This window comes from Hesperophylax consimilis, chromosome 10, assembly GCF_061612785.1.
Source record: "Hesperophylax consimilis isolate HC1 chromosome 10, BYU_Hcon_1.0, whole genome shotgun sequence".
Lineage (NCBI taxonomy): Eukaryota > Metazoa > Arthropoda > Insecta > Trichoptera > Limnephilidae > Hesperophylax > Hesperophylax consimilis.
The window spans coordinates 34,621,966-34,647,171 of NC_142845.1; the positions used below are offsets into that span (position 1 = coordinate 34,621,966).

General features: G+C 35.5%; 2 protein-coding genes across 2 annotated transcripts in view; one reads left to right on the top strand and one right to left on the bottom strand.

Annotated features, from left to right (window-relative positions):
• Positions 1 to 1,361: 1,361 nt before the first annotated feature.
• On the bottom strand, positions 1,362 to 4,213 carry LOC149420667 (uncharacterized). The gene is made up of 2 exons (XM_089636261.1): positions 3,892 to 4,213; positions 1,362 to 2,056 (listed from the first exon to the last, which is right to left on the bottom strand). The coding sequence occupies exons 1-2, from the start codon at positions 4,025 to 4,027 to the stop codon at positions 1,569 to 1,571; spliced, it is 624 nt and encodes a 207-aa protein (XP_089492387.1). The 5' UTR covers positions 4,028 to 4,213; the 3' UTR covers positions 1,362 to 1,568.
• An 11,902-nt stretch (positions 4,214 to 16,115) lies between these two features.
• The window catches only part of LOC149420668 (differentially expressed in FDCP 6-like), a 30,861-nt gene continuing 21,770 nt past the window's right edge, over positions 16,116 to 25,206 (top strand). The window contains exons 1-2 of the mRNA XM_089636262.1: positions 16,116 to 16,756; positions 20,411 to 20,599. Of these exons, the coding sequence (XP_089492388.1) occupies positions 16,652 to 16,756; positions 20,411 to 20,599 (294 nt within the window). The 5' untranslated portion in view covers positions 16,116 to 16,651. The remainder of the gene's footprint in view (positions 16,757 to 20,410; positions 20,600 to 25,206) is intronic.

Here is a 25,206-nt window from a genome sequence, read left to right on the forward strand (position 1 = left end):
ACTCGAACAACGAGTGGTTCGACCCACCTTGGACAATCGATATCCTGCATTAGTGCTATTTTCTATGAATGGCATTGAAGCTAAATCTTGGTTGAGGGGAAATTGCCTGGCATCTTGTATGACTACATTTGAACTGATTTGTATACAAAGTGGTGCATAATGAACTATTATTACTTTATTTTTGTGTTGTTAATGCAGCTATATCGGCTTATAATTTTTTTGGAGTATTTGATGACACAAGGAATGGAATGTCATTAAAAAATTAAGTAGATTTTGATATTTCCATACATCTTCCCCCTCACCCCGCAGCTTCATATTGTTGTCGAATTGCTCCGTCCTTTTAGGTCCATGCCATTTTCAGATTAAGAGCTACTTTTTACTATAAATTTGAATGTAGAATGACTAGAAGACAAGACAAGAATCTTAGAAGAATTTTTGCTGTTGCTTTTTTTTAGTTCTTCAAAATTTTGAACATTAAACTGATAAGCACGAATCTAGCAAAACCAACGTTTTATGACCAGGATAAATTGTTTCTCCTTTGGTTGTAAATTTAAAATATGGAAATAATTATTTTGTGTAATTATCATTAAAACCAGCCAAATTTAGCTCAACGATTGACCAATTGGGAACCCTTGCATTAATGTAATAATAAATATTATTAAAAAATAAATCTTTATTAGGATTGACGATTTTTTCAGTAAATTCATTTGGATGCTGGACCCTATCAATCGTTGAAAAATCTCAGCATACCTGTGCAGCCACCATCATCTCCAAGCATATGAAGAACTCCAATCTGTCATCAGTGACCTTAATCTCAACGTGCCGATATAAACTGTATGCTTGCAAACTTTGGAAGTATAGTTGTTGTAATATCTCGTGCCACATACATTGTTTATGAGAAATAATTAGAGGTTATAACGGAGCTATCAGCCATATACCTCTGAGCCCAAAAAACTTGAAAAAAACCCTCGACACTGTGCAGAAACGGGCGGCCCGTTTAGAGTCCTCTATCTTACCAAACGAATTGCAATCTTTAGTGCACAGGTTTCAGGTGGGAATACTAACATCATTGATGCCTTCGGCAACGTTTATACACGGTTGACATTTATCACATGAGAAAGGGTCGCTTCTACAACTCATTCTTGAGTTCAACACCTCGGCTGTTGGACAATTTACCAGCCTCTTGTGTATCCTCCCTACTGCAACATGGGTCTCTTCAAGACTCCTGTTCACTCCTTCCTCTACTCAAAAAGACCCTTCACAAAGCATCCTCAAAGATGACATAGGTCCTGGGGGAAATTATTCTCCTTAAAATGTGGAGTTAATGCATAAAAAATAAATACAAATTATGTCTTGACAGAACAGGCATTATTATTTTTTTTAAACGCTAAATTACAATAGAACTCATCTTACTAGGGAATTCCTGAGTCAAGATGAGCAGCAACACAATTATATTTAATCAAATAAATAAAGTACATAATAAATACATAGATACATATGTGGTTTCTACGATGATTTATTACAAAAGCCATTAACTTGTTCATTCAGTGACAAGTTTACTCTAATTCCTATTTAGTCGAAGAAACATAATCATTTAAAGCCGCGATTTCGGCCTGGTGGACGGCATCAAAAACCTTTCTTTTAACTTCCATCTGCAGATGGTGAGGCAGAGTTAGCGTTGTCTCTCCCAAACTGGTGAAAAAATTGATCAATGGATGGTTAGACGTAGTTCCATCACTGGACCTTGCACTACTATCTTTTTTTGAGCTATCAAGGAATATAGACTCAGGAGATGAAGGTAACTGGCTAACCAGTTTTTCTGTGTCATCTTCACTATCTCCGCAGTTAAGATTTTCAGTGGTACTGTCTTCTTCAGTCTTATCTCCTTCGTCAGAGTACCTCGGGACGTAAGTTATCTCTTTCATGTGTGGCAGAAGGAAACTCATTTCGAATTCCAGCTTCCAGGGTCTTCGTCTGCCGGTTGCTTCGCATCTGAATCGTATGGCCTTTCTGTGTTGTTCCCGCAAACGTTTCCAGTGTGTTTTGCATGCATACTCTGGAAGAAAAATTCACTTGTAATTATTTTGTCGTGTTTGATAAACATACTAACCTCAGATTTCAGTAAATATATAGAAAAGTAGAATGCGGTTAATAGGCACATTTTATTTTAAAGTTATCAATGAGAAACAATTATGGCAACCGACAATGGAAACTAATGCATTTAACAGCCATGTCGTTACAAATGGATATTTTGATGTCTTTTCTTAACTAACATTAAAACTTTCACATCAATAACAATGGCCGCCAAAACTATTCAAATGCAATATTTTGAAATTACGGAAACTGAAATACTTTTTTCTCAATATTATCTAACTGATACAAAGTGTTTTTAAAATAAAACATATCTTCCTATTTTCTGAATGTTTACCAAAATAATTGTACAATATTCAAACAATATATAATGTATGCACCAAAACAAGATGGATACCACACATAAAATCCAACTAAAAGAATTAATCATTTAATAAAGTGTAATATAAGAAACTGTAAAGAAAAATTTCAAGAAACTGGGTGTCTTGTATGGGGCTAGCAGATTCTTCAATAGTAACCAGCTGCTGACCCTTTACAAATCTCAAGTACGCCCAACAATTGAATTTGGGGGCCACCTCTGGGCCGGAGCCCCACAATACTTGATAAATCTACTTCATTCTGTACAAAGAAGGGCGGTCCGTCTGATTGACAATCCATCGTTAACAGACCTATTGCCATCTCTAATGCACAGACGCAATGTGGGCATGCTAAGTCTGTCTGACACCTATTTTAATGGAGCCTGCTCCCGGTGCACTTGCGTGAAACTCGAAGTACAAGAGCAGAACACCCATTCACAGTTTATGTCGGCTTCACGAGAATGGGTCACTTCTTCGACTCATTTTAGTGTAAGACGGCTCGTATATGGAACTGTTTTTTCTCCTTCATATAATCTAGGCCTCTTCAAGAGCTGCATTAATATATTCCTTCATACAGCCAAAGATGTGCAAAATGGGTACCCAAAACCATTTGAAATGCAAAATGGAAATGGGTCAAAACTTTTCCATTTGAAAATGCAAAATGTGAAATGGTTTTTAGAAAAGCATTTCAAATGCAAAATGCAAAATACATATTTTCAAAATGGTTTCTCAGGTGAAACAATTAAAATAATTATAGAATTTTTAAACAATTTTGTCATTTAATAATGGACATCAATATTACATGATGGTAAATCCAAAAACACCACGACTACAGATTATGAAACCACAAAAAATTTGCACGGGACTAATGTTGCCAACGTAAAAACATAGAAACTGCTATCTAACATTTAATATTACAGCGTCATGGCCCAATGTTCAGGATTTGAATCAGTATGTTTGTAATGGTATCACTCAATTGCCAGGGCTCCTACCAGGGAGCAACTTGACAAATGTAAATTATCTCTCATAGTGAGGTTGAGAACCGACTGATATTTGGGGCTTATGAAAAAAAGATGAGTGGAGATAGAAGGAAGAATGTTGCAAAAAAGCATTTAAAATGGAAAATGCATTGAGAAAAGCATTTAAAATGCAAAATGGTTTTTAGAAAAGCATTTAAAATGCAAAATGGAAAATACCCATTTTGCATTTCCATTTGAAGTGGATTTGGTAATTATTTACCGTGGATTTATTTGAAATAAAGCACATCTCTGCATACAGCCTTACCTTAACCCGCCTCACAATGCTGCCTAACCGGCTGGCGACATAGCTCCCCTGTCTTTACACTTAGAGATGGGCCCTCTTGTGAGGTGTCGCATAAAAAAAACAATAGGTTAAAACACCTAAAAAAAATGCAGTATGTTTTATTTAGTGGTAACACATTTACCTGTAGTTTTCATTTCATCCGCAATTTCTGTCCAGCAAGTATCCCTCTTCAAGTTATTATTATAATTTTTATCATCTTTGTCATAGAGAACTTTGTGATTCCTCACCAGGGACACTAGCTTGCTTTCGTCTATCATCACAACTTTTCATCAGGATTATAATAATTTATTGGGTTCTATTCAAATCGACGACATTACAATAATTTTGTTCTGGTATAATTTAAATCTACGATATTCCAATTTGAGTTTAGAATGATTTAACGGTAACATTCCATAATTTATAAGTTTTACAATAAATATTGTTCTATTTTGAAATTGGAAACGTCAGAAGTCAGAATGACAGTCGAGAATGTATTCTCGTCTCGATTCGATTCGTCGCGTTTCTATGGCAGAAAATACTGAAGGGAATTGGCCGCTAACTTCACGCCGCGGCGCGTCTCTTTTCCTTAGGAATGTAGGAAAACGCGCCAATTCAAAAAATGGATTTAGAAACACGCGGAATTAAAATGGAGGGAAATAATACGCTGTTGTCAAAGACGACATTTTACCAATACAATTTCATTAAAGATTTTATTCGTAATGTTAAACAACATTTTTTTCATATCATAAACAGGTTTGTTGAATTTATTGTCCGAAATTCGAACGTTGAGTTTATTTATAATTTAATTCTACTCGTAACCATGGAAAAACAAAACATGGGTAATTTTTTTATGGTAGTATCCCGACTGCTCCCAACCTTCTGGAGCCAGTGAGACTATGGCATCCCCAAGGATATCATAATGTATGTTGTGAAGCTGAAGGTATTGGGGATGGGAAAGGATTGGGGAAGAGTAAGTACCTGGCTATTCAGATCTGATCACCAAACACAGCTAAAGACATTTCAATAAACGTTTCGATTATGAATTATGGTCTTTCACCACAGCGCCACTGAAAGCTCTACCAAATATATAAAATATATTATTTTTAAACTGTGAAATAAGACAAATTAATCAAATAAAATTTATTTGTGCTCGCTGGGATTTGAACCCGCGACCCCGGATTCGTAAACAAGGTCCGTAACCGTTCAACCACGGAGGCCAGGTAATTGTATCTAATTCTGAATAATAATTTGCGAAACATATTATTTAGGTTGTCAATGGTGCTTTCTATGCTACATAATATTTGTATACTTAGATAGTTTAATAATTTTAACTATAAAGCAGAAACAGTTAAAACTCTTACCGTGAGGTCTAGGCTTATTTAATTTGCCCTGGTAAACAAATGGATCACATAAATATAAATAAAATTTACGTCACATGCTTTGGCATTCGAATTCGTCCAAAAATTTTCATATAAACTACAATCGGCAACACAAAACAATATTTTTTATAAAGATTTCAAAATGTTCAATGAACTCCCTTTAAATTTTTAGGAATCCTTGCAGTTTTTCGAGGGTTTTGTCTCAATGTTGAGATGTCCAAATATTAGTTAATAGAATATTTTTAATATACTTGAAAAAATACAAATCACTTTAAACCACTCCATTATTGCTCAACATTTTAACTGCATTATTTTCTTATGTAAGACAGACAACAAAATAAGTTTAAAATACTCAAAAATAGAACAATGAGAATAATGCTTAGGCAAAATAAATTTTCAAAAGTAATTAAAATGTTAAAGGAACTAAATTATCTAACAGTGAAACAGATGCTGACCTTTAACGCGATAATATTATTGATACATAAAATAATTAACTACCTATTTTCAAAATACTTCTTGAAGCAAATTATACAGGGTGTATCGGCAAGTACCCGACAAACTTTAACCAGCTATTCCTCAGCACATTTGGAGTAAAAAATGTTATTGGCGCTTTGCTGTCCGGTAACATTTTTTTTCCATTAAAAACAAAAAATAAATAAAAAATCCACACTCCGTCACTGTCATTTGCATTGTTTCTCGTGTTCAACAGCTGTTATTAGCAAGTGTGTCAAAAAGTGTCCTCGCTCTTTCGTACACACTAAATAATAATCGTTTAAAATGAGAGGAATGGTGCCGTGCCATTTCGTTGTGATTGTAAAAGCGCGCCAACGTAGGTACGTACGTACATTATTCAATGAAACTCGAACAAAATATTGCCAGACGGGTTTTCAAACTTTGACAAAGGATAAAACATTGGTGACATGTGGTGAAAATATGAATAATAAACTTTTTATTAAAAAAAATGTTACCGGACAGCAAAGTGCCAATAACATTTTTTACTCCAAATGTGCTAAGGAATAGGTGGTTAAAGTTTGTCGGGTACGTGCCGATACACCCTGTATACAACAAGTACATTTACAGACTATAATATATTATTAAACTCCATGTGCCGACTAGGAATACAAGACAAAATATAACATTCCTCTGCAATACATACACGACCTACTATCAGACACACTCACTGACTAATAGGATGCATGATCTGGGCAACAAGTATGGGGAGCTATTGATTTATTTATCTACTCCATTTATAGAACTAAGCCTAATCTATACCAACACATTAGAGTAGCGTTGGTAAATTAGTTTTAATGATTTGTCTTATGTGTAGTGTTGTTGTAATTTCTTTTTTACTTTGTGCTACTCTTACGTTTTACTAATATTGCTTCAGATTTAGTTTTTTTTTTATTTATTTTTCTTTTATTTTCAATCATTTCTTAATATTTTCTCTTTATACTTTTAATCACTGTGAATTTTGTACCTACTTTGCAATGGATTACATCTATTTACTGTCAGTATCTCCTGTATAATACAGATATTCTCCTATGTACACTTGCATCATGTATCACTTTTATGTAAAAGCCTTTTTAGGCGAATATATAAATAAATAATAAACAGACATAATTCACGAAGGTGCAATTAAATTAGGCTACCAAAAAAGGACAAAGCCAAAACACAAAATAGTTTGACTATTCAAAGGAATGCAATATTTTAATGCGCTGCCGGAAACCATAAAGTCTGACGAATTGATAATTTCAAGCTGGATTGTAGGAGACATATTAATCAAAGGAAAATACACCGTGTGCCTCACAGGGCCGTATTTGTACTTTTCACAAGTATAGGCCACTTTCTTGGAAATTGCCACCGATAATATCTATCATAAAAAAAAATTCAAAAAAAAAATAAATAAAAAAAAACATAATTACTCACTTTTAGGCTGCCATTAGGTGACACACAATTTTCAAAATAAATATTCAAATGTAGGAAGTAGGTATTCAAAAATAAAATAAACAAACGAATTAGTACAATTTAATTTAATTAGTAAAATTTAATAACAAGAATTACAATTTTTTTCGGGTTTTTTTATTGACAAAATCATCTATAATATCTTCATAGCTTATAGTATTCATTAAGTCTGCTTATTGAAGCATTGGCTCAGAAGAGCCAAAGAGTTAAGTTTTTCTTGCAACAGTGAAGACCTTTGGTAATTTTTCACACGCTTTAAACAGGAAAACTCCTTTCTCCAGAACAATTTGTGGCCGGGGTTCAAAGTGCGATGCGGAGAGCTATATCTAAGTTTGGATAAACATTACACAGAGATTGTTTCCTCAAAAACTTAAAAAGATTCAGTAATGATGTCGATTCAGGTTTCTCTGCCGTCTTATTAGAGGAAATGTGACTACAAAAGTGTACACATTCCTGAACTAAGTCGTCTTCTAATCATTACAGTAATATTGCACAAGAGACTGAGCTTTTTCTGAGACTCTTTGTGTTGAAAGTTCACTACAAAGAGTTCTTTAAAATTATATATATGTCTTCTCTCTAATTCAGCTCTCAGTCTGTCCAGAATTACCAAAAAGGTGTTGACTCTGAAAGAGTCTCTGGAGGTTGTTTCAATTTCCTCATTTGATGCTTCGTCTATGAAGTTTTTTCTCTTTCCAAAAGGGTTCCTCTTACTCTTAATGTCGCCCTGATATTGCTTAGTGCGCTCATTTCAATTGCACTTTTTTCGAAAAAATCAAAGTTTTCTCGCTCTGCTATTGTAAATTCGAGAAGAGATCCATAAAGATCAGATACCGTCAGTACATCAACAGATGAGTTCTGAATCTGAGCACTCACGTTATTTAATCTGTCCAAAACAGCATTCCAAAATACGATCATAAATGCCGTTTCCAGTTTTTCCAATTTAAGGCGAATTCCCTTTGCTTCAATTCGTGGGATTGGTTTCTGTGTAGCGTCATTTTCAATGATTTTTAAAATCGTAAGTACTTCATCCCAGGAATCTCTTACACTTTACAGGCATCTGCTCTTGCTGACCAACGTGTGACGTGATACGGTATATTATGTGTTCGTACAGGCGGGTAGCGGGGGTGACTGTTCATCACATCACCCGCCCCCGATCCGCCGCCACCCTTTACCCTTGCCACCCTTGCAGTAGCATCAATATAAGTAACTATCTAACTAAAGTACTAGGAATTAGCGCCTTTAAAAAATCATATTTATCGTCTAATAGTTATAAGACTTTGTCTATCCACAGGGACTATTTTTGTTTATAATCGCATACACGGCTTACCAAAGCGAGCGAGTGCCGCCCCCTGAACACTGCCGCCCCTAGGCCGTGGCCTATAAGGCCTATTGACAAATCCAGGACTGGTGCCTCACAGAAGCTGGGTGTACGGTACAAGGCTCGCAGATCATTTAATAGAACACACAGAACTGCTGACCCTGTACAACTTACAAGTCCGCCCCACTGTTGAATTTGGCAGCCACCTGGTCCGGGGTACCAAAATACCTGAAAAACCCTTGACTTTGTGCAGAAACGGGCGGTCCGTTTGATTGATTCCCCTATCTTAACCCTAAAATAGAGCCAGAATCTTATAAGTCGTGCACAAAAATATGCGACGCGCGGCCCTGGTGTATTGGACAGACCTGCAGTTGAATTGCCCCATCAAATCTCTAAAATAAAGTGGGAATCTTAACGACATAAGTGATATATATATACAGGGTGTATCGGCACTAACCCGACAAACTTTAACCAGCTATTCCTTAGCACATTTTGAGTAAAAAATGTTATGGGCACTTTGCTGTCCGGTAGCATTTTTTTTTCAACTAAAAACAAAAAAAAATAAAATTTCCACACTACATCACTGTCATTGGCATTGCGTTTCGTGTTAAACAGCTGTTATAAGCAAGTATGTCAAAAAGCGTCTTCGCTCTTTCGCACACACTAAATAATAATAGTTAAAAATGAGACGAATGGTGCCGTGCTATTTCGTTGTGACTGTAAACGTGCGCCAATATAGGTACACACGTGCATTATTCAACGGAATTCGAATAAAATATTTGCCAGATGGGTTTTCAAACTTTGTCAAAGGATAAAACAGTGGTGACATGTGGTGAAAATATGAATAGTAAATTTTTTATTAAAAAAAAACGTTACCGTACAGCAAAGTGCACATAAGATTTTTTACTCCAAATATGCTAAGGAATAGCTGGTTAAAGTTTGTCGGGTACGTGCCGATACACCCTGTATATACAATATTCGGTACACGGCCCGGCGTAACGGACGGATCTACGGTCAAATTTGCCCTAACAGGCCTAGAAAATCGATCTTTACGTGTGGTTTAATTAAATTATTTCTGATGAAAATTACTAAAACCTCAAATGTTTATTGAGGGATCCCTCGGTAAGTTACTAATTCATCGAATAAAAAAATAAAATCTGGTGCTTACCGCTGATTTTATAGTTGAAAAACGTGTTATAAAATTTTCAAATCGTTTTACATAAAATATTTTAATGGTAGTCTCCTTTTATTGATCTTAAACATAAATAACTTACATCCGTAGAAACATTCGAGATTTTAGTAATACGTTCATCAGAAATAATTAAAATGTGAGCGTCGAGCTAACCCTATTAAAGTCTGTTATTAAAGTCTTGTGTCGCCTTACCAGGCGGATTGCAATCTTTATATCAAAGGCATCAGTAGGTGTAGGTATGCTGTCATGTTCTACCTGTGTAACAATGGAAGATGCTCCGAGGAGCTAGCATCATCGATCCCTTCGGCACCGATGCATAATCGGGAAACACGCCAAACGCGCGCTCAACATTTGTACACGGTTGAACGATTTGCTGGCCTCTGTATTTAATCCCTCCTACAACATGGTTTTCTTCAAGACCCATGTTCACTCTTTCCTCTCCTCGAAAAGGGAAGGGAATAATTTCCTAAGGGAAATTATTTTCGTCAGGGCCACCTGTGTTTTTTTTTATTTTTATATTAACTCCACACAAGAGGCCCTGAAGAAAATAATTTCCCTCAGGGCCTATGTCATCTTTGGGGATGCTGTGTGGAGGGTCTTTTTGTGGAGAGGAAGGAGTGAACATGGGTCTTGAAGAGTCCCATGTTGTAGGAGGGAGGAAACACAGAGGCCGGCAGTTCGTTCCACAGCCGAGCTGTTGAACTTAAGAACGAATCGTAGAAGCGACCCGTTCTCATGTGACAAATGTCAACCGTGTACAAATGTTGGGCGCGCGTTTGGCGTGTATCCCGACTACGCACCGGTGCCGAAGGGATCAATGACGCTAGTTCCTCAGAGCATCTTCCATTGTAATACCGATAGAACAAGGACAACATACCTACCTGACGCCTGTGCTCTAAAGATTGTAGTCCGTTTGTTAAGATTGGAGAATCTATCAAACGGACCGCCCGTTTCTGCACAGAGTCAAGGGTTTTTTTCAGGTATGTAGGGGCTCCGGACCAGAGATGGCTGCCAAATTCGACAGTAGGGCGCACTTGCGATTTGTACAGGGTGAGCAGTTGTGTACTATTAAAGTATCTGCGGGCCCTGTACAGTACGCCCAGCTTCTGAGAGGCCAGCTTTACTCTGGCTTCGATGGAGCCCCCGTACCTGAGCTGGTCACTTATAGTTACACCAAGCATATCAATGGAAGGCCTGTTCGGAAGATTGCTTCCGTTGAAGGAGACTAGATTATCATTTAGAACCCTTTTAGACGTAATCAGACAGGATTGGGTCTTTGAAACATTGAATTCGACGAGATTATTTTTACCCCAGGAGGAAATACTCTCGAGATAACCGTCCATTCTCTGCTTCAAAGCCCTCCGAGCCGTTGGAGTTTGTGTGCCCTTAAGGTAGAAAAAAATTAGTTGTCAATTTTTGTTCATTTTAATATATTGAGTACTCACAATGAATGTATTTCATAGCTTCAATATATGAAGGTACAATAATTCCAATATATTATTCTGAGCGGAGCAACTGAATTTAATATTCTGATGGCGTCCCAAGAGCCTTGTCTTACAATGTAAATGCGGATAATGCCTCACAATGAGAATAACTTATAACCTGCGTGGTTCTGCGACAGTCCGCCAAGCCCATAAAGGACAGGAAGTCTGCGGTGAAAATATTCGAACGCCACAATATTATTTTTATGCATTAAAATTATAAATATTTTGGAGACGGGTATGGTATGGTATGCATATTGGATAACCAACACCTCTGCCATAGGTCACCCCAAGTGGTTCGCTACGTTTGGTGACTACGCAGGGATGCCCGGGTTCATAGGGTAAGGACTGGCTAGGTGTTGGCGGCGGATGCGTCTGCCCACCTACTGTGTGGCGGGCCAAATTTTGAGACTGGTTGAGGGGAATCTTTTTACCGCTCCAGCAGGACTCTCTCGAACCATCGCCTTGCGCCACAGTGGGAGGGGGATAAATTCAACCTTCTGTCACTCTTGGACACACTGACCCCCAGATTCCTGCCCACCTCTCTCTTGCTCTCCATCCTCTCCTTCATTTCCTTAAAAAAAAGAACTCCACACAGCATCCCCAGGGATGACATGAGCCCTGAGAGAAATTATTTTTCTCAGGGCCTCCTGTATGGAGCTAATGTGAAATATACAGGGTGTATCGGCACGTACCCGACAAACTTTAACCAGCTATTATTTAGCACATTTGGAGTAAAAAATGTTATGGGCACTTTGCTGTCCGGTAACATTTTTTTTAATAAAAAAATTATCATTCATATTTTCACCACATGTCACCAATGTTTTATCCTTTGTCAAAGTTTAAAAACCCGTCTGGTAATATTTTTTCGAGTTTCGTTGAATAATGTACGTACGTACCTACGTTGGCGGGCTTCGTCTCATTTTTAGCTATTATTATTTAGTGTGTATGAAAGAGCTAGGACGCTTTTTGACACACTTGCTAATAACAGCTGTTGAACACGAGAAACAATGCCAATGACAGTGACGGAGTGTGGATTTTTTTATCATTCTTTGTTTTTAATTGAAAAAAAAAGTTACCGGACAGCAAAGTGCCCATAACATTTTTTACTCCAAATATGCTAAGGAAAAGCTGGTTAAAGTTTGTCGGGTGCGTGCCGATACACCCTGTATATTTATATGTAGAATAATTTTCTCGGTTTACCCGCGTAACGTAGTCCTTAAAAGGACTTTTTAATTCATGACGTTTCGGGCAGATCTCATATCTTGACTTCTAATAAGACTTATATCTTCTTATAAGACTTATATCTTGACTTGTGGACCGAACAGACATGGAAAAGCGTTCAGTTTGAGACAAACCTCAAGACATAAGGCCTCTGAAGATGGACAGTGAGATCTGTCCGAAACGTACGAAATTAAAAAGTCCTTTTTACGCGGGTAAACCGAGAAAATTACTCTACCCGTGAAAACCTTAACCATTACATAATATATAGTTATGAAAACAATTAATTAATTGTAACTATAAGAAAACCTGTTAATGATAGCTGCGAAATTTAGGCAAGCATTTTGTTATACAGGGTTTTCTAATAATAGGTGTTATTTTGAATAGCCCGCTATTTCGGTAGATGTTGCTTTTGAAGCTGTCATTTTTTGACATTTGACAAGTAGAAACTACGCCATTAATAAAAATGGAACGAAACACGCTTCAACAACGCATTGAAATTATTAAAATTCACTTGAGTGAATCAAATGCAATTCATCTTGAGTGATGAGGCCCATTTCCACCTCGGTGGCTTCGTCAACAAGCAAAATTGTCGCATCTGAGGCTCGGAAAACCCAAGAGTTATTGTTGAAAAGCCTCTCTATCCTCAACGTGTGACTGTTTGGTGCGGTTTATGGTCCGACGGAGTCATTGGACCTTACTTTTTCGAAAATGAGGTGGAGCAACAGTTACGGTGAATGGATTGCGCTATCGAGAGATGATTAATGATTTTTTATGGCCGGAATTGGATGGTATTGATCTGGACAACGTTTACTTTCAACACGACGGCGCTACGTGCCACACAAGCAACGAAACCATTGATCTTTTACGATTGAATATCAAAATAACACCTCTTATTGGAAAATCCTGTATATTTTTAATTATTTTTATAAGAACTTCCGATAATTGTAATGGCTAAAGATATTTTTTTATGGTAGGAGTAAGTTTGTCTTCAGTAATATCAGTTTCTTTGAATACCCCACAAGAGTCCCAACTGCCCGTAGCCAGCAGGACTATGGTATCCCCATTTGAGCTATGTTGTAAGGCTGAGTAGAGTAAGAATGTGTTACGGAGCGGTACATACTTTCAGTATCGCCCTAGTGAAAGACAACCATTCATAATCGAAACGTTGCTTGAAATGGCTTTAACTGTGTTTGGTGACCAAATATGAATAGTCAGGTACTCGCCTCCACTTTCTCTTTCTCATCTTATTCCCCTTTCCACTCCATTTAGTCTCACAAATACCACAATTACCTAAATATAACAAGATAACATAGCCCAAAAGGGTAAATGCTATAATGCTATAGTCTCACTGTCCTCGTGTGGTTGGGAGCAGTTGGAACTCTTGTGCGATACTTACTTTAAAAAAACATAAAAAATTATCATCTTACGATACCATACGATACGATTGTACCACCCCAGCCAGGATCACTCCTGTCCCGGCGAGACCGGTTCAATAAGGGGCACTGATTTGTTAGGACTAGCAATAATCCATTATGAAAATAAAAAAGGAAAGTACCTTTTTATATGAAACCACGAACAAAGACGAAAATAGTCCCAACTGCCACCACCCGTCTGTACTCTGAAAGGATGAAATTGTTTTTAATAGAGATGTTCATAATTACGAAACCAGAAAAGGAAATAGAATTAGATTGCCACATATGAAGAAATCAAAATCACAGAACTGCCTAATGTACAAAGGACTAAAGATGTACGATGAAATGCCTGAAAGTCTGAAGAATGAATGTATTTAAAAAGAAATGTTATGTTTATTGTAAAAATATTTAAATTTACAAAATGAAATCTTGTAAATTAGTTTATATTCAAATGTTGTATAAACCAACTCAATAAATAATAATAAAATTGGGGCATATTGTAATGCTTAATGTAGGAGATACCAGGGAAGTACCTGGCTATTTAGATCTGGTCACCAAACATGGCCAAAGTCATTTCAAGCAACGTTTCAATTCTGAATGTTGGTCTTATACCAGTGCGATAATGAGATTATCTTCCACTCTGTGACATACCGCAAATATACAATAATGTGAAATAACACTAATTAATAAAATAAAAATTACTTGCGCACGCAGGGATTTGAACCCGCGACCTCCGGTTTGCTAGTCAAGAGGTTTACCCCTAGACCACGGAGGCCTTCTTACTTATTATTTTGATACCTACATAAAAAAAATAAGTGTATTTTTAGCTAACGCTAGATTATTATTGTGACGTGTACAGAACCTAAACTGTATAATGTCGTATTGCTTTGTAGCTTGCATTTGCAATTTGCATGTCAGCGGAATGCTGGGAATTTGTGCATTGTTTTGTGTTTTATTTGACTTCAGTCTACCTCTTGCTTTTGCCTGCTGAGTGCTGACTCACTATCATTTTATTTTATTTGCCTTAGACAGGTGGCGTTTTTTCTGCTTTTCTCATCACAAATCACCAGACTCGTTTGACATAGTTAGATACCCATGAATTATACCCAAGTATTGTTATAATATATTATCTGTGAACTGCGTGAATGTGTGCTGTATGTCGGGGTCATTTTTAGGGTCGATGTGTTGTATTTTAAAAAAAAGTTTATGAATCTGAAAACAGTCGAATAAGAAGAGATAGGTTGTGAGATCTCATGTAGTAGCTCTAGTAGCTCTAAATATTTGCGTACTTACCTACATGTTCCTTTTCAAGATTACAATTTCCGGGCATGCAGTTAAGGTCAATCCTATTGTCTTTTTATCAAAGTAAAATGCTGCATTTTTTTTTTAATTTTAAGACTTACTAAGCAACCTCGCTATACTGAAAACAACCTCATTCTTTTGCACTTTAAGGTAACTATTGTCAGTGTTCCTGATATACTACATTTAGCATAATAAAATAGAAAGAGCAGAGGTCTATGAATCGAGCCCTGTGGTACTCCGTTATTGATTTAAATGTTTTTTTTTTAGTTTAGATTGCTGAATACTGCAATGGACTTAAGCCGCTGAATTAGCACAGGATAGAAAGGTCCGGAGATGCCTTGTCGAAGCGATGGGTTCCAGATCATTAGGATGATGATGGAATTCTGGATCCAGAACGCTGCTCACAAACCTTACAACGACCTGGACATCGTAAACATCAGCGGCCCCTCATGTTGCACGTACGACTGACTAGTCGATTGTTATTATTAAATTGCTTGTAATAGTGCTAATTTTTTTTAAAACGCGCAAAAACAAGCATAAACTTTGTAGTTTAGTTACAAATCTATAAAAAAAATAGACAATTATACATAATATATTAAGAAATTCTTGGAACTTGATGTAAGACTTCCACAATTAACTTTATAACAATTCAACACACGTCGCCGACTCAAAGGTAAATTACAAGAAAAGCGTTTTGTTTGTGTTTACTAGAGGCCAGAATAAAAAATAAACAGGTGTTAATTTAGAATCTTAGTAGAAACCGACTAGAAACTTGATAGTTCGTGTAATGTTTATTGTTATAACATCGTTTGTTTTCTCGGCGGTTGCCTCTTTCTAACAGTTTTAAATCATTGCTCCTAATCAAATTTATTTTACATCAAATCACATCTTACAGTTGCAAATAAAGTCCTTTACTTCCTCGGAGCCACGAACAGTCTTGATTGATTATTAATACCTATAATAAGAAAGCAAAGTGCAAACGACTCCCATTAAAAAGTGTCTAGCTTAATTTTTGTAATTAGTTAATTATTGCCTTAAGTGCGTAAATCCTGGGCGGTTGACATCAGTTCATTATTGTTCTACCTAGTGTCAAAAGTAGGACACGCAACGCGTACTAAAGCTGCGTAAAACGATATTGTATCCTGTTAAAACATTGAATGTAGTAGGGTGGCGAATAAAACTATAATTATGCCTCATTATTTAATAACAATCGCTCGGTTTTATGAGTGATTCATCTCGGCAACTGAGTAGTCACAGCTAGGTTTGTGATTTCACTTCCATAATCGCATACCACATTTACGCCGGCCTTTAGTACGTCGCCTCGCAGAGTCGGGGTTACACCACTTTCGATAAGTTCCCGAAGTACACGCAATAATAAACTTGTCGGCAAGTTGTATTTCCTTTTTTAGCAGAAATGCAATAAGTGGGCGTGCACATTCGTCTGGTTTCGCGACTTCTCCTTCTCTCCACTTCGCCGGCGCCTCTCTCGCGAGATAGTATAGAAACCAGAAGTGACTGAAACAATAATAGATAACGTGTTATAGTTTCATCAAAGTTTTGTTTGTTGGGGACTATTCTAGTTTGTTATTGTGCGTTCAGACATTGTTTTAGTTTATTATTGTGTGTTCAGAAATGGCTGACATTCTGGTGAATGTGACTAACAGCATCTGGCACGCTTTTTCTGCTCTTCGTCAGGGACAGGGACATTCAGAGACTGTTCACAAATCGAAACTGAAGGTAAACCGTTTTAGTGTTTTTTGTGTTTACAGTTTTGGTGTTGGGCACGTATGTGTCATAACAATCGTAACATCACATGTGCAGTTTTATTTGAATATCTTTTACGCAGAAAAGTGGATTGAAAAGGTTTTAACAGAAGTTATACAAGAATAATGTAACACATGTGAAATAAAAATACGAGTATTTTTGATGCAAAAAAAAAATTAAAATGTAAAATTTAATCTTTTAGATAGTATTAACATCTCTCAAAAGTTATTAATATTATCTTAAATCATTAAATATTGCAATGTGATGTTTTACCCAATAAGTTATTCCACTATGAAAATATTTTAAAAATTATGTTTGTAGCTTTGGTACTGGCTAGCATGATAATATCATATGTCCAGTTTTATGTGAATATCTTTTATGCAGGAAATAAAATATTAAAAGTTTTTCTGAAGTTGTCTAGGAACAGTGTAATACGCATGATTTAAAAATGCTACATTTTTTGTATTGCTTATAAAGGAGGATTGAATCATTATTTCTGAAAAGATATTTCCTGCCTGCCTTGAGTACCTTAATGGAGTTAAATCAAATATGGAAACAAACTCTAAGGTCAACTGTTGGGAAATGACTGACTATCATTATTCTTATCGTATATAATATAGCAGCGCTTCTCAAACATTTTATTAACAAGCTCCCATTTTATTAAATATGAATATCTACCACGCAAAAAGTTAAAAATGCATTGTGTTTCTTTAAATGCAACTAAGGCATATGTCGGAAGATTTTGCTATATTTTAAACGAGTTATAAAATATTTTCACCATTTTCGCTTAGTTACGAGAATTATAGTTTTTTACTAGCGCGCTCCCTCTAACATTCGTATTTAAATATCTCCCTTTCAAACCATCTTTGAACGCTTACTACGGGGCCTTAATTATTATTGTTTTTTTTTTTTTAATATTAGCGCGCCCTCTAGGCCCTCTTTGGAGAATTTAGAGAATTTCTTCCGGAAGGTTTACATATATAATACCTGCATTATATACCTAGTTGTATTATTGTTATTATTTATAGGACAATTTGTATAGCGCCGCTTTTGTGAGATATTACCTCAGGGGCGCTTTACAGTTGATGCAGGTATTACAAAAAATATGAATATTGTAGGAAGTAGAGAAATTTCGATGTTTCATCCAGTCGTAAAAATATATTTTCGGGTACTACATTGTTAACGCTGGCTAAACCTTATGAGATACACCAAAATAATGTACTACGGAGTTGTATATCTTAAAAAGGCCTACAGAAAAATTGTGATGGTATATGTCTATTTCCCAAGGATTACCCCTAGCAACTCCGGGTACACGTCAGCTGGTATAACATAATTGCTACCTATTGCGTTAAAAATAATATACGGATAATTTCGGACATCTTAAAAGTTGTTGGTGTGTCGGAATAATAAATAATTACCAAAAAGCCTGATAGTTTGAGAAACCCTGCTATGAAAATGTAAACGACGTGTTTTATCATCAAAACGAGTGGTTAGTTGTGGTGCTGCCACACGCAAAGCTCACATCAACAGATAATATAAAGCACAATAGCGCTCGCCATACAATCCCATACAGACCCGACACACGTAAAAAGATAACGCGCTATAAGTGTGGTTCTGAACTTCGCTAACCGAATTTATTTTACGTAACCGCTCCCGACGCGATATTTGAAAAGTTATGCGTCCCCCTCTCCGCCGTAAAAAGGAGAGGGGGTCATTTTAATTACGGAGCTACCAACTAAGTTCCGTGTTCCCTTTGACAGCCATGACATAAGCAGCCTAATAATGCATTTCTTATTTATTATGTTAGCTCATATCGTCTCATGTGTGCTAGTACATTTAGAAACATAAAAAAAAACAACTTTATTTGGCAAACATACTTAACATAATATATTTAAAATATAAATATAATCGATATTTGAATTTGAAGTAAACAAATTTTCGCCCTTTCAAAGTTAATCATATTTTTAATCTCAGTATGTTTATATGGTAATATCATTCAGTTTTTTGATAAAAGTTGGACGGCTTGGACGAAAGTTTATTTTACAATAATTTATTATATGTCGCTTTCGTCGATCGGCGTGCGAACTGCGAATTTCCTGATTCGACGGAGAGGTTATGTCAGGTTATGTGAAAATGCGCTATTTACGCGCAGATTGTTTAAAATCTAAAAAGTTTATAAATAGCATTTATAATTATATAGTTGGCGGCATCATCATCTGAGGATGAGCTGTCCAACAGATCCAGCAATAGGCGACAAGTATCATCCATTTCGAAAACGTGCTCAAGCTGTCAGTAAGTAAAGTTGTCACTTTGACAGATGAAATTATGTTCCTCGGCCGCTCTCGAATTCAACTGACCCCCTCTCCTACCATAGGAAGAAATATTTGATAGCGTCGTGTGTCGGTAGAAAAGATGATGCGCTGTACATTAACTTTTGATGTGAGCTTTGCGTGTGGCAGCACCATTATTGTTTAAGATAAGTTATATAGGTACTTGCAACTAGCGTGCAGTTGTTCAGACAAAATGATAGCCACAATGATAAAATGCATTCATATGTATTTTATAAATCGTAAATGTAGGTAAATTTATATATAATCCGTCCATTGGTAGAACCGCATGATTATTTCTGAGTATGGGCTGATATTTTTAGTGGGGTGCCTAAATTATGTGAATTGGTAACTAATTCCTTGAATTCAGACGCAATACCTAATTTTTATAGCACGTTCCTACTTATTTGGTACCTATCATCAAAATAATAATTTTGGTTGTACGAGTATGTCTGTTCGTGTAACTCTAATGAATTCAAATATCATTTTCAAAATTGGAACTGATTGTGTAAAGAATACAGACAAGCGATAACCTAGCAAAAATGTAATAATTAACCAAAATTATTTTAATTGTAATTTTCAAAATTGGAACTGATTTGTTAATAATTAAGACTATCCCACGATTTTTCACGGGCCTGTGCTGGTTACTGTAGCTCTGGCTTAATGAACTCAGATTTATTTTGAATTCCATGTCATTTTCAAAATTAGAATTGATTTTGTCAAGAATTCAGAAAAGCGCTAAAGTACCTACCTAAAATTTAATATTTTTAACAGAAAATTATTATCATTTTCAAAACTGAAACTGATATGTCAAGAATTCAGAGCGTCCCGTGATTTTTGAAGTGGCTGCGCTAATAGGTAGGTACTACGAGTATTATAGTACCAGCGAGAAAGGACAGGATGTTACTTGACTTGCCAAGGTGAAAACTGAAAAACTACAGTTCGTGTCAGAGAAAATACTTTTGCCACATTTCAAAAAGAGAATAAAAATAATTGTCTATTAAAATATAGTATCGGTAGGTAGGCACTTTATCGCTTTTATGGATTTGAAAAGATTCCTCAGTTTTTAATTTTCACAGCACACCACACTTTACAAAATGTAAGTTTTTAGGATAATTTAAAATATATGAAATTGATAAAGCTCCGTGGCATAGTGTAGTGTTGTCTCTGTAAAACAGACATCCCGAATTCGATCCCCAGTTATAACCGTTTCCTTTTTTTCTGTGTCTTTTATATGTTTCATTTAGATTTATTTATATGGCCTTCTTTTTCAATTAATTAATTGATGTATTTTTTTAAGGTTTTGACAGCCAACATCGGTACATTATTGGACCTCTATGGGGTGGAGAGAGGATTAGACCATTACCGTTCTACTTCTGAGCTCAGTTTCCAGCATTTCCAGTACTATCTGCAGCAGGAGGTCTTCTCACAACTGCCAGAGAAACTGAATCTTTCGGAGCAGAGGAACTTCGAGGAGAAAATTGAAGAGGTAAACCCATAAATAAATCACTCACAAGATCGATATCTTCGGGCTTTCTGTATGAAACAAATTGGACCTAAAAACCCATAGATATGCCAATATATAGACAGTAAAATTGTCATTCGGAGGCTACTTATTATACAATACACCAATGAAAAACTCTGAAAGTTTATTCCATAGACTTTCAGAGTTTTTCATTGGTGGATATAGTTAGAAAATCATATGACGTCACAAGATTTCGTTTCCATTTTTCGATCGAAGTTATACCTCCTGGGTAAATCTCTATTCTACGTTCTCATAACCAAACCAAATGATAGAAAGAGATGTCATAGAAAAGAGCTTTCAGCGGAAGGACTATTCATTTATAGCAGCTGACTGTCAAATGTTTTGGGATTACCAAGAATTATTGACTGATACTCACAATCGAAATGTTTTCAAAACGATTGCTCGGGTGTTATTATTGCCAGTTATTGTTTTACAAGCGAGAGATGGGAAGGCTGATAAAGATATTGAAAGAAGGGTAAATGCAGGAATCTCAATTAATGGAGGACTGAACGCGATTGGCACTAACTGTCCAAAGGTGCGAAGCTAGCAGTCCACAATGGAGTGCTGGTACCTACCTTGATTTATGGCAGTGAGGCATGGAACTGGCAGAGGAAGAATGAAAGTAGACTTGATGCTGTAGAAATGAGATCCCTGAGGCTATGTGTGGTAAAACTGTGTATGATCGTGTGAGAAATAGGGAGATCTGAAAGGCACGCGAGGCTGATATAAGCGTAATTGAAAGGGACGCTTAGATGGTTTTTTTATGTAAAGCGAATGAACAGAAAAAGTAGTGTAAGGAGAATATTTGACACAAATGTGAATGGTAGTGAACGGTAATAGAAGTCGGGGATGCTCGAGGAAGACATGGCAGGATCAAGTGAATCAGATACTTGAGTCGAGCTATAGAAGTCAGAATAATAGAAGAGTATTTGTTGTGAATGAGGCAAGGAGTGTGTGCAAAACCCGAGTTATTTGGCGGTCCGTCCTCTCTGCCTAACCCTGCGAGGAAACGGCGTGATACTTAGTTACTTGTTTCGCAGAATTTGAACAATTCATCAAATTTTAAATTCATCATTCAAGTTATAAATAACTGTCCCGTAATGGAATAATAAGAACTTAAATAGATCTTACACTGAACTTTAACTTGATGAATTGTTCAAATTCTGAGAACCAACTGACCGGTAAAAAAAAGGCCAGTAAACCGTTGTTACGTAGACACTTAGACACTTAAGGTAAACGTAACACCGGTTTAATATTATTTTTATGTCGATAATCTTGAAGTCAACACAACTATTTTCAACGTCACTTCCATGATGAGCTATGGAGCTTTCACATTTCAACTGTCAAAATAAGACAGGAGCAATATTTAAAAAAACAGTTTTAAACTCTGGCGAAACCGGTTAGTAAACATAAAACGTTATTCAACGCTATTTTTAGCAATACTTGCGATTTGTGATTCATAGAAAACAAAACATATCGACATGGTATTACAAAATCGCGATGTTTTTTCTTAATGACATTGTAGATTTATTGATTCAGATATTTAGTACAAATACAGCTAGCTCCTTTTTTGTTAGATTTATTTATTTTCAGCTTGTTGGCATTTATATCACTGACTAATAAACTTAGTGACTAATATTAAATTTTATGTCATAACCACTAAGGTCACGATGGAAAGATACTTTCGTTGATAAATTCGTTACCTTAGTTGGACAGAGTTCTAACTTCACTTTACCTTGTTCTGAGATAAGAGGTGTCAAAGTTTGCAAAGACTATCTATTTACCAATTTCTGATTTTAAGGTTGAATCTTGTGTAAAGTATGTATAATTAAATAGGAAGTATACTTACCATTTTAGAAAATACCTAAACTTGCATATAGAACTACAAACAAACAGCTAGGACATAATAATTCATTACATAAGGTTACATACACTTCCCTAAATCACCATTTCAAAATTGGGCAATTCCTATTTAAATAATTGCCTTTGAAATATGTTTAACTAAAATACTTTTTACAAGATTCAACCTCAAAATCAGAAATTGTTAAATGGATTGTGAAAATTCCCCTTCGCAAACGTTGATACCTCAAAACATGTTAAGGAGTTATTTAACTATATACAAACAAAATCGCGATTACAAAAGGTTCAAACTGATGTTGAACCTTGTAAAATAAATGGAGTCTTCGGAAATATAACACAAAAGCTCTGAAATTTATTTTGGTTGTAGAAAGGAGCAAAATAAATGGTTTTGTATTGAAAGGTAATATTTGAAAAATGTTGGTTAAAACCTTTTTCATCTGCGGTGACGTTATAAAATATATATTTTAACTATATATGCGAGTGGGTACACTAAACCCTTTAGAACTTTCAACACATTTGTTCAGTTTGCAATGTTTTCTATGTATTTCAAATTCGCTACATATATCTTATTTTTTATAATTTTCCGGCGATGCATTACGTCGTGTAATATTTTAAATAAGGAAGTTGAGTCCATTTTTTTATTTTTTTTATCAATGTTCGCATTCAAACTTAAATACTGGTATTTTTTTTAAAGTTTGTTTTCATAATTAAATTAATTCTCAAAGTTTAAATTTTATTAAGCCCGCCAAAACGAGCGGAATCCGAGCGGTAAGAGGCGGGGTGTGGTGTGACGTCATTAGAACTGTGAAAACCACGTCGCTTAAGCATTTTGTATGGAAAAAAATTTAATTCTTCAACAAGGAATTCCAGTATTTTTTTTACCAATGTTAACCGTCTATTAGAATTGATGTTATTAAAAAAAAGAAAATTGATTAAGATTTCATAGTTAAATTAATATTTTAAGTTAGAATATTTGCTTTTCCCGCCCGGTACGGTATTCCCGTCGATATTTGTTGAGGTGCCCCGCGCGAATTCAGGACCACCGCGCAGAAAAGTAAAGACCAAAAGTAAAATAACGGTTTACAGCCCAGTTCACTGTGAGACTTTTCTGGGCGGCCGGCGGCCTGAAGTGTATCACATGTTATGTGACATGTACAGAGATATGCAAAATGGGTACCCAAAACCATTTGAAATGCAAAATGGAAATGGGTCAAAAATTTTCCATTTGAAAATGCAAAATGCAAAATGGTTGTTAGAAAAGCATTTCAAATGCAAAATGCAAAATACCTATTTTCAAAATGCAAAATGGTTTCTCAGGTCAAACAATTAAAATAATTATTTATTTATTTATTTATTTATTTATTTATTACACGCCCTAGTGGGCTTTTATTAAAAAAAATACAAGCATTTTGTATCAGAGTAAACACTTAAAAAATAATAAGAAGAATGTAAACATAATGGCAAAAATTAATCCTCACACATATAATTGAATTAAAGATTAAAAATATATTATAAAGATTCTAAAGAAGATTATAAGATTATAAAGATTATAAAGATTCAACAAAACAAAATAGTAGAAGCGGAGAAGTTATATGGGTACATAGGTCTATTTGTGTCTAGAAGAATAAAAGTGATAGAATATACAACATTTATACTGATTAGTTTTCAAATATAGTAACAGTATTAAATCTGTGCTTATTCTTCTTTCTGAAAGTTTCAATAGAGACATTTTATCCAAGAGGTAATTGTAATTTATGTTTTGTAAAGGAATATGCAATTTATAATTTATAAACCTTAGAAACTTCCGTTGAATCTTTTCAATGTTATCTGAATGAATATTAAAAAATGGAGACCATAACGTAGAGTTATACTCAAGTTGGCATCTGACAAGGGTTTTATATAACATAATAAATGTTCCTACATTATTGAAATCTTTTGCAGCTCTCAAAACAAAGCCAAGAGTCTTTAGGGCCTTGTTGATAATATTATTAATATGACATACAAAGGTGAGTTTACTGTCGAACATAATGCCTAGACCAATAATTTTATTAACACAAATTAAATTTTCATCATTTAATGAATATTGAACAAAAAATAGGATTACTTATTTATATATTTATAGAATTTTTAAACAATTTTGTCATTTAATAATGGACATCAATGTAGAACAAACATATTACATGATGGTAAATCCAAAAACACCACGACTACAGGTTATGAAACCACAAAAAATTTGCGCGGGACTAATGTTGCCAACGTAAAAACATAGAAACTGCTATCCAACATTTAATATTACAGCTTCATGGCCCCATGTTCAGTATTTGAATCAGTATTTTTTGTAATGGTATCACTCAATTGCCGGGGCTCCTACCAGGGAGCAACGTGACAATATTTATGGTGACAAATGTAAATTATCTCTAAAGCGAGGTTGAGGACCGACTGATATTTGGGGCTTGTGAAAAAAAATGAGTGGAGATAGTAGGAAGAATGTTGCAAAAAAGCATTTAAAATGGAAAATGCATTGAGAAAAGCATTTAAAATGCAAAATGCAAAATGGTTTTTAGAAAAGCATTTAAAATGCAAAATGGAAAATACCCATTTTGCATTTTGCACTTCCATTTGAAATGGATTTATTTGAAATAAAGCACATCTCTGGACATGTATAATAATAAAAACTTCTAAGTTATGCAATAAACAACATATTATTATAA